Raw genomic sequence first — 11,036 nt, forward strand, 5'->3', positions numbered from 1 at the left:
TCTTTAATTTTCAATTTGATTTTCTGAATACAAATGCTATCCATGTTCATACATTTTTCTAAATATTTTTCCGTTAGAAAATGGTTTTCATTATTAAAATGTATTTAAACATTGACTATGAGAACCTGACTCATTGAAATAAATATGTAAAGAATTTGATTTTATAAATTGGTTCTTGCCTTCCAACAGACTTTTTTTATACTGTTATGCTTTCTTTCAAGTAATAGTAGTGTGCTCAATAAACAGCAGCTGACAGAATAAATGTGGTTGACAGCATAATGTACTAGAACATCATGAGATTTGGCTTGTACAGCCATCCAACTGTTCTTGTCTCCAACTTTAACTCTATAGGATCTTTTTTATGTGGATGGGGGCAGGGTTGAGGTAGAGACAATATAGTAACTTTTCTTTGAAATTCTGTTGATTTATATCAGATAGAAATATTGATAGATTCCAAATGTAAATCTTTAACTTTCTGGTATGGGTAGATTTATCCAGACATGGAAGAGGCAACAAACATCTTTTAAAAATCCTTATAAAAAGATAATAAAATACCATTTCTAGAGTAAATTTCAAGAGCAATGTGACAGAATAAGTAAAGTTTATATGTATGTATGTATGTATGTATGTATGTATGTATGTATGTATGTATGTATAGGTATAGATATAGATATAGATATAGATATAGATATAGATATAGATATATAGATAAACAGCTGGAAAAAAACATATTCTGTGACAAATGCAACTCATAAGTATTCTTAGTGTATAAATCCATCATTTTGGAAGCCTTTAATATTATGGACAAATTGGCAAGCTATGAAAAACCTCTTTAATGCTCTCAGTTGGTTCCCTTCCTTTGTTCAGTGTGGCAGGTATTTAGATGGTATTTTCAGTTATGAAAAAGAACAGGAAATAGATGATGAAAATGACTTCTCTCTGCCTGAAGTTCTAGAGAACTATCAGAGTAGACCGTGTTGGCTGAGTGGACAAACAGGCTGCATTTAAATTTAGAATAGGTAAATCTAGTATTCTTATCATTGAGTTCTCTGGGTTGCTAGAAAATGGTTATAGAAAAATGTGATAGTAATATTCAGCTTTTTCATAGTACTTATTCATATAAGCGAAATGAATTATCCTGGAACTAGCATGAGTTATCACATGACTACACAAATTTCCTCTTGAATGGCACTGTGCTAATTTAGCCAGTAGTATATTGGATGTGGAACAAAAGCCTAAACTCGTTGAATCCTAAGAGAATGATGTTATTTCAGCCTCAGTTTCCATATATAATCTAGCAGGACAATTATTACCTGAGAGACGAACATTTGAATTTATGCATGAGAAATTATTCAAAACCATGCTCAGTACTGCAGTTTCTTAGTGTACCCTTTGATGAATCACTCCTGTATCTCTTGCTATAATTCACCTTCAACTCAACTACTGGGAAGCCAATAAATAGGAGGAAATGCACTTTTCGGTACATCTGGGATCAAAGGCAAGAATAAAACAAGACAAATAAAATGTATAATTCCAGTCACTAGGTCGATAATTAATAATTGTTACTAGCAGCTATTACTTCAGACCAGGTTTGTTTTATTTTTAATTTGCCCATTTTTGATGCAACATGTCTGTAGATATTAGAATTGGAGACATAAATGTACTGATTCAAAAAAATTAGGGGGAGGGGATATGTGCAGGATTCTATGATTTTATCCCAGATTGCTAAGAATGAGTAGAAAGGTGGGTGCCCAATATGACATAATAATAAAGGTCCATGAAAAGCACTGAGAACATAATGGTTTTCAGACCTCCTTTAAAAATTGGTTTGCAAAATCCCAGGAAGAAGCTTTTTGTTCTAAAACCACTTTGCAAACTATGCCTGAGCACTAAAATATATAGCAGAATGCTAGGGTATTGTGTGTGTGCATTTCTTATGTAACGAATATGAATAAGCCAGAGCTTGTTTCTTTTATGAGAAAATTGCTGTACTGTATGAAAAAGTGTCTTTGAGCATTTGGTTGTTACTGTGGGGGTTAGCCAGATATAAAAAACCAAAGTGCAGAGGAATAAGAAAAACAGAAAAGGGAATATGGTTGCATCAAAATAAAACTTTCCATGGCTATGAAAGTATGAATATATCATTAAAGATAGATAGAAACGCATTATTAGGAATGGTTGTTATGTCATGCAGCAGGCTTATTAACCTGTGGTTTGGCTTTTATTGCATTTTAAACAGATGTCTGCAGGGTAAGGGAAGATAATCAGAGAAGGAAAGTTATACATTCCAAGCCAAATAGATAAAATTTAAAATTATTATATTCTGCAACAAATATAAATTGACTAATTACAACCTGCATATAAAAATAGCTTATATTTTCGAATGTTTCTTCTTCTTCTATGCATTGATAAGCATATTGATTGTTGTATTACCTTGGCAGCTTTGAGGTTCAATTAGTGTAGGTTTGGTTATTGTTCCTGAAAAATGTATTAATCCTCTCTCCCCTATCAGTTATTTTTATACCAGATTCTGCGCGGTTTGGCCTATTGTCACAGAAGAAAAGTACTACACCGGGACTTAAAACCACAAAATCTACTAATTAATGAAAGAGGAGAATTAAAGCTAGCAGACTTTGGTTAGTAAAAGAACTAATGGATTGTTTTGACTGGGGAAAATATTTGCTTTATTTCAATTCTATGAACACCTTTCAATGCCCACATTAGTTTTAAGAATATTAGTCTGTGTGTGTTTGTACACAGATACCCACATTCATGTTTACATACTGAGAAAGCCACAATTCACATTTGCTGAGTTTTGCTCAATTGATTTAAGGGCTAATGCATTAATGAATGTACAGTCTGAAATGCTAAAAAAAAGTATTTTGGAGGAGAATTTAGCACTATTAGCAATATTCTGATAAATATATTCATATATAATTTATTTGTTTATCAGAGAAGCACATTCTTGTTCTAATTCTTTCAGAAACAGAAGTTTCTCTCAAAAAACAGCATGACGATGAAAGCTTCTCATCATGCTTTATAGCTTTTGCCTTTAGCTATTTCTAAGTGTTCTATGCTTTTTGCTAATCTTATGTAATTCACCTGGTTGTAAAAGCATGTTACAGTGCTGTTTCAGTTTAAACTATGGATTATGTTCCTTCTCTGATTTGCCAGCTATTTGTGTTATAGGACCAAACATGTTTTTAAATTATCTGAGAGCCAGTATTAATTTTCTTAGAATAGTTTGATTTTTCCCTATCTTAGAACTTAGAAAACAAAACACAGAGGGCTCCTCTTGCCCCTCTGCTTCCCTCCCCTCAACCCCCCCCCCCAAAAGAGTGTATTAGATTCCCCTGATTGTTTTAGCCTCCCAGGAATATTCTGGGCATTATATTGAAGAGAATTTTTTTAAAAAAAACAAAAGCCTTTGTCACTTGGTACTTTCTGTATGTTTCTTAAAGGAACTTGCCTGTTTATTGTGTAAGGGTATCTTCCCTTTTATGAGCCATTGTGACTCATGTTGTGGTAGCACTTTCCACTCACACTCAGAAATACTGCAGACAATATCTTGCACAGTTTCTTCAGAAAGCAGCTCTAAGTCTCTTGTATTGTAAGCTAAAGTTGTTTCCAGATGATGTGGCATACAGTTCCCTTCATATCCAAACTAGCCAATAAGAGTCATTGGGTGGACCCCAGATTGGAGAAAGTTGCCAAAGGCGCTTCCTTCTTAGTAGGACTACGGATATGTGCCAAGATTGACAATGTTTTCATCTCAAGGGCTATTTTGTTTATTTCTCGTGAGGACCACTTTCAGAATTTAGATATGGCTTAACATAAAATAAATTTTGTTGTTTTCATTCTGTATTTTTTAGTGTTTCTCTTTTCTTCATGTCTTCTTTCCTCTTTATTTTGGTGTATTTTCTTTGTGCACTAGTAAAAGACTGTCCCTTTCTAGATGCATAAAAAGGAATGCAAACTTTCTGGCAGTACAGGAAGACATTAATCTCTACCTGAATCACCAGGCTGCAGGGGAAAGGGATAGTTGAAAGGCCATGGTTGTCTGGAAACTGCTGTTAGGATAGGTGGGGAGGTTTAGCAGAGGTGTCATCACAAATGGCAGAAGTGTTTCTCAGAAAGATTTGTTAGCAGTAGTAATTCCATAACATGGATGCATGATTTTCTAAACATGAGTGATACATCTAAAGTAGAAAAAAGAGACCAGAAGGATATAACAGGCATGTTTTTGCATACACATTAATTTTATATACTTCTAATCAAAGTTGCTGAGAGTGTAAATGGTTGACCATTCTGTAGAAAGCACTCGTCTGTCAAAAATAAATGCTCCTGTTTTATAGCAGCAAGCGAATGCTTAGCTATAGTTTCTGAATCATGTGAAATTTCTATGAAAAAGATCTATGTAATATAAAATTGAAGAAAGATGGAATAGGGCTAAGGAAATTCATTTTGCACTTTATTTTTGAAGGCCTGGCTAGAGCAAAATCTGTTCCTACAAAGACATATTCAAATGAAGTTGTTACATTGTGGTATAGGCCTCCAGATGTTCTTCTCGGATCTTCTGAATATTCCACACAAATTGATATGTGGTGAGTTTCAAATATTAACCTGCTTGCTTTCATTCAAATTAAACATATCTGTATATTTTTCTCCTTTACCTCTAAGTAACCTTTGTTAATAATAAGCAGTAATACTGCAGATGCTTCTCTAGTTCATACTTGAAACTTTGGGGGAAGAAGAAGGAAGCAAGCCAAGAAAATATTGCTTAAATATTTAAATATCTCAAAATTTAGTTGATTTCAATCTCTGAACTTTAAATATTTTCATATTTTAAATCTCAATAGTGAGATTGGACAAATGTATTTCAAGTGAATGCAAATCATGTTGATTATTTTCATAACCAAGGAAAAAGTAATGCACTATTGAGATACTAATTCAGGATACTAACTCATTGACAGTTACATGACCTCATTACCTTAACACAATTAGATTAAGTAGTCCATCTACCTATCATTAAAATTATATGTTTAAATACTTTCATCTCCTTTATAATACTTAATTGAGCTTTTCCTCTCTTAAAGGGGAGTTGGATGTATATTTTTTGAAATGGCATCAGGAAGACCTCTCTTTCCTGGGTCAACGGTTGAAGATGAATTGCACTTAATTTTCAGACTTCTGGGTAAATATGTTTAGCTTACAGCTATGAGTTTATTTTGGTGGTCTTAAGAGAATTTCTGAAAACTTTAGACTTGTAATATAATTGCAATGTTTATATGTTTATAAAGGGGGGTATGATTTTGATGTTTCAAGTCTGTACTTTTGTTAGACTCAGTTATCTATTTTGGAAGCTGTTGTTTAAATTTTTACTTTATTTATTTTAATATCTACATTGGATTAGTACTCCTTATGTTGATTTGTTTAATCTTTCAACTCAGGAACTCCATCACAAGAAACATGGCCAGGCATTACTTCCAGTGATGAGTTTAGGAATTACAACTTTCCCAAATACAAGCCACAACCTTTGATCAACCACGCTCCAAGGTATTTAAAGTTCAAATTGCACATATATCATAAGTACTCTCTCTGGGGAAAAATAACCATCACTAGGAACTGTTTTTGTTGGGGGATTAACTCTAAATGGATTATTATTCTCATGGTCCAGTGACTTTTTGTACCTTTGCATAAAGAATAGTAAAATAATTGAATTTGTGTAATATCTGCTAATGATCCAAATCAATAATTTTTATAATTAGAATATCAACTATAAAAGTGAAAATTGATTCCAGGAATCTTATATTGTTGAAGTTCTACATTTTAACTATAACTATACATATATTTGTGAATAGCATGTTGTAATAGTTTGTTTTGTTTTATTAAAAAATGTGTTACGGCAAACCAGTTTTAAATAATTCGACACATATTGTATTGTCTTCCCTGAAATATCAGTCTTCCCTGTTGAAGGGGGTTGGGAGATCTTCCAAAGACGATTTTGCAGTTACAAAAGAAAAAAGCTATAGATGTTGCTGTGCATAAGTGGAATTCCCCTTGTGGAATTCTCAGTTTATCCTAAAAAACAAATAAAGGCTAAAGACAGCTGCTGTATAATAAAGAAATCTCAAACCAGTGACTCTCAGCAAGTAATGTTAATCTGTGATTTATTTAAAAACCCATATTCCAGTGATTAATTTTGTTTAGGTATCTGTTTGCTACACATTTTGCTTTACACTATTTGAATTAGATTAGGCAATTATTTTCTAGTTTATGTGGACTTACATTCATTTAGTGATTAAACAATCTTGCATTTTCAAAATAAATTACTTTTCTTTAGTGGTAAGCATGTGTAATACATTAATTTTCAATGCCAGTTACATGATACGTCAGTTTATTTAAAAGTATTGCTTTTTTATTTTTACATTAAAATACAATGAAATAATAGTATTAACACAATGCATTTAGTAATAATAGTAGACATATCACCTTATTAGTGTTAAGTAGACCCATAATTACATTCAGGATATTTTGAAATTGGAAGTATGTCTTAAGCAAAGGCACACACATTATTTCAATTATTAGAATCCACCTGGAAACTGTGAATAAACAATGAATATATGATTTATTTCTAGGTTGGATTCAGAAGGGATTGAACTGATAGTAAAATTTCTTCAAGTAAGTTCTTTTTTGTATTCTTTACGCATGTAGTGAGTACTTTTCAAGTTCTTTATTTGGTAGATTAGAAGAATACAAAACTATGGTTCAAAAAGAGCAATATTTAGATGTTGCTCTTGAATGTAGATGTTGCTCTTGCAGCTTCTCTTTTGTTTATTGTAAAGATCTCTTCCTTCAATCAAATATTTCTTCCTTCAGTTGATAATTTAATATGGTAAAATCCTGAAAAAGTACATAAATGATGAATTCCTTAAAAGATTTTGAAAGGCAACAGCAAAAATAATTTTGCATATATACAAATAAAGGCAAGAAAATATACTAGTTTTTGTTTGAATTTATATGTGGAACCTAACTAATTCGGGCTGTATTCACCAGTGTGCTAAGCCAAAAGTTTTAAATAATGGGTCTTTGAATGAGATATATTAAACCAAAAATATAACAAGCAATGTTTTAGTGTATTTGTACCATGGACTATGGAGTAGTCCATCAGTTCATCTGTTTCAGTTTTTTTTCCTTTCTGATGTTCCCAAGAAGTACCCACTGCCACTTCCCTTAGTGTCCACAAGCTTCCTGACCCACTTGAGCTTTTTATCACTTTTTATCTTCATTAAAAAGAATGGGAAGTGGTAGTGTTGCACCTCTAAAATTATTTATCTCTCTCTCTCTCTCTCTCTCTCTCTCTCTCTCTCTCTCTCTCTCTCTCTCTCTCTCTCTCTCTCTCTCTCTCTCTCTATCTATCTATCTATCTATCTATCTATCTATCTACATATAATTAGATGTATGTATATGTATACAGCTACAGCAGTGGTGGGTTGCACGCGGTACGCCCCGGTACGGGAGTATCGGATCCTGCCCAGAACACCGGGTACTGTTCCGTTACAGTGCTCTGGAGGGCCCACCTGCCTGCCTGCGCTCCTTACCTGTGCTTTATGCTTTGGGCGCTTCTGCACACACGCATGGCACATACGGTGCCTGCACGATGCTCCGCGGAGCAGCTGGAGTGTCACGGAGGCTTGCGGAAGTGTCATTTGATGCTAGAATGCATGCGCGCTGCGCATGTGCATGTGGGTAACTCAGAAGCCGTTCCAACCGTACTGTTTGGAACGGAATCTGGAACCCACCACTGAGCTAGAGGTACTAAAGACCAAACATTGTGATTTGAAGTAAATAAAATCTATCCTGCATCAATTGTGTTTTAAAATAGTCTTTATCATTTTGTTTGCCAGTATGAATCAAAGAAAAGAATATCAGCAGAAGAGGCTATGAAACATGCATATTTCAGAAGTCTTGGAACTAGAATACATACTTTACCAGAAAGTAAGTTTATTGCACCTTTGATATGACCTGGGCATCTGGTTTTGAGGAAGTTTATTCTACTTGCTCAGAAAATTAAGAATCTTTCTAAGAATTACATTGAATCAAAAGTATCCATTTGAGTTAGGTTGTGTTTAAACTAGCAGTTATTAACTTTGTATCTTACATCTGAAAGACTTTTATTGATACCCAATATCAGGTTCAAATCAAATTTAGACGGGTTCTTAGCTTTTCCTGTTTTTGTCCAGCTGGGATTGGAAGTTGGGATGATGACAGGAAAGGAAAATACCATTTTCTTCTTCTTTGCTGTAGTTCCTGTAAATCCTTCAGGATTATTCAGATTTGAGCATTCTATAAATATTGTTTGATAAAGTTTTATTTTGATCCTAAATATATTTTTGAAACTGAGACACTTATTTGGGGGGGAAAAGTCACTATATATATTGTTTCAGGTGTATCAATATTCACTTTGAAAGAAATTCAGCTCCAAAAAGATCCAGGCTTTCGAAATTCCACTTATCCAGAGACAGGTATGTAAAGTCATATTTGCAGTTCTTTCTCAGGGTTACATGAGGTAGAACAATTAATATCTATGGTCTTGTGGATCATAGAAAAAAGCACTATTAAGTAGCTTGGCACTGTTGCATCATATGCTGATGTATTCAGGTACATTCTGTGAATGACTGGAGCCATTCCTCATAAGACACTTTGATTCATTTAAGATGCAGGTTGTTAAGCCACAATGATTCACAAATACTATTAAGCCATATATGGGAAATTTCCAAACCACAGTGGCTGAATTCAAACATCATGCTAAGCCAGAACCAAACTATACTGTAATTTAGCATGTATGACTAAGCATAGATTTGCTCATTTGTATCCCACCTTTATTATTTTTAGTCAAGGTAGTAGACATAACCAGTGCACTTTCCTCCACCTATTTGCCCCACAACATTCCCCGTGAGATGAGTTGGAGAGAATATAAGAGAGAAAGCGACTGGCCCAAGATCACCCAGCTGACTTTAATGACTAAGGCAGGACTAAAATTCATGGTCTCCCAGTTTCTAGCCTGATACCTTAACCACTGGACCAAACTTGTTCTCTCCATGAGACGTTTGCTTTAAATATAATGCTCACAGAAACTGCCAGTTCCTTTCTAAATCTGTTTGATATGATGTGTATCAGTATGTATACTGAAACATCACCTTAATCTCTTAACAAAATACATGTTTTTATGTTCTAGGTCATGGGAAGAACAGAAGACAAAGCATGCTTTTCTGAGGCAGGCAGTACTGTTTCAAGCCAAGACTGGTTTTACCTCCATCAAGGACTCTAGTTTAAAGGCAATTCTTCCCTGGTGGACTTGAAATCTGTTTGTCTACACTGTCCTCCTCACAGTGCAGTCTTTTTATTTCGGACCTACTGTTTTTTTTTTTAATATATATATGTAAATATATATATATATGTATTTGTTGTCACAATGTGACAAATTTTTGTACATTTTAAGGTCTCCACCACCATTAGATCCAGTAGGTTACAACTGTTAATGTAACAGTAGCTGCAATTTTTGTGCAGGACTGAGAAACACAGTGCATTATTTATTGTGTAATCATTGCTGCTAAAAAAACTACTGTCTGTATAGTTAAGAGCCGAATGCCTGAAAGAGTTGCAATGGGTTTACTGTATATGCTATGTGAATGCCTTGTTTCTCTTCATGAATTATTGCTGCAGTTTTATATCTTGTTTTTTCTTTAACTGCAATTTTTCCTGGAATGTAAACACAGCTTTCTTGACTATAGTTACTATTTACTTTAACACTCTCTAGTTCTTGGCCTGTAAATTTCTTATTTAACATTAGATATGAAGTACTTAGAATGCTACCAAATACCTTTTTAAAGCACTTAGTAGTACAGATATCAGTTCAAATTGATGAAAAATTATATGGATCAGGTTCCAGATCTCTTATTTTGCTTATATCAGAAATGATAAACCACCTATATGTGACACTTAACTATTATCTCCCTTCTCTAACTTTTTCTAATAGACTGTTAGAATATTTTTGATATTGATATTTCCCAAAACGTTCCAGTGATTCAAAGCAAACTGTGGGTGTGAAGCATCCCAGCTCAATTCTCTAATTGCCACCTGCTTTGGTGGCTGTTTCATGACCACGTGTTCATTGGAAAGCCACTAAAGAATGCAAGTCCACAATAAAGAATCTATCACTTTATTATGCAGGCTTCCTAGAGCAGTGTTTCTCAACCTTGACAAGTTGAAGTCCTGTGGACTTCAGCATAGCTGGCTGGGGAATTCTGGGAGTTGAAGTCCACAGGACTTCAAGTTGCCAAGGTTGAGAAACACTGTCCTAGAGTATGAGAACTTGGAGGGTTTTAAAGGTTGTAGGCGTTACCTGTTTATTGAAATTAAGTCATCATATTACAGTACTACTAAGCTTATGTATCTCAGTGAGTATCATAAGTACCTCCTGGTGATAGGAACAGTATTTTTCAGCATTTGTGTTCACCTTTTGGAACTTCTTCGTTTAGTGCATCTTCCAGAGGCTGTAAATCTTTATTAGTATATTTTGAAATGGTTATGTAAATCTTTGGCTGATGTATCATGAAAAATATTCCTAGATAACTTAATTTTTTTTTTCCTGATGTTCACTGTAAAACATTCAGGGGTCCTACCATTTCTGTTCAGGAAATCTTGTAATTGATTATTGTTATTTAACAGTATTAAGTGAAAGATTTTGTATGTTTCTTTAACTTTATTTGTGAATAGTAATTGTGGCATGTTTTGGAATGTTTTCTTAATGTTTTATTATTATAATAGTAAAATTAATTTGAGAACTTTTTTCTGGAAAAGAAGACAAATTTATGTGAAATGGTGACTATTGGACCACTGCTGCTTTTCAGCATTTGTAAACTGGTTTTACACTTAACGAAGCCCAGTAGAGCTAACCAATTGCTGTTTATTTCTAACAGATGGACCTGTATTAATGCTGTACTTTTGAAAGTATAAATATTATATCGAAATCT

At 33.9% G+C, this 11,036-nt stretch overlaps 1 protein-coding gene across 2 annotated transcripts in view; it reads left to right on the plus strand.

Moving 5' to 3' along the window:
- CDK17 (cyclin dependent kinase 17) overlaps positions 1 to 10,281 on the plus strand; it is a 70,951-nt gene extending 60,670 nt beyond the window's left edge. For both annotated transcript variants that reach the window (XM_014051529.2, XM_014051530.2), the window contains exons 10-17: positions 2,513 to 2,636; positions 4,484 to 4,604; positions 5,097 to 5,194; positions 5,451 to 5,556; positions 6,639 to 6,681; positions 7,908 to 7,998; positions 8,448 to 8,525; positions 9,239 to 10,281. In XM_014051529.2, coding sequence (XP_013907004.1) covers positions 2,513 to 2,636; positions 4,484 to 4,604; positions 5,097 to 5,194; positions 5,451 to 5,556; positions 6,639 to 6,681; positions 7,908 to 7,998; positions 8,448 to 8,525; positions 9,239 to 9,276 — 699 coding nt within the window. In that variant the 3' untranslated portion in view covers positions 9,277 to 10,281. The remainder of the gene's footprint in view (positions 1 to 2,512; positions 2,637 to 4,483; positions 4,605 to 5,096; positions 5,195 to 5,450; positions 5,557 to 6,638; positions 6,682 to 7,907; positions 7,999 to 8,447; positions 8,526 to 9,238) is intronic.
- The last annotated feature ends 755 nt before the right edge of the window (positions 10,282 to 11,036 follow it).

This window comes from Thamnophis sirtalis, unplaced genomic scaffold (genome assembly GCF_051295495.1).
Source record: "Thamnophis sirtalis isolate CommonGarterSnake01/CBP01778 unplaced genomic scaffold, rThaSir2_p1.2 scaffold_9, whole genome shotgun sequence".
NCBI lineage: Eukaryota > Metazoa > Chordata > Lepidosauria > Squamata > Natricidae > Thamnophis > Thamnophis sirtalis.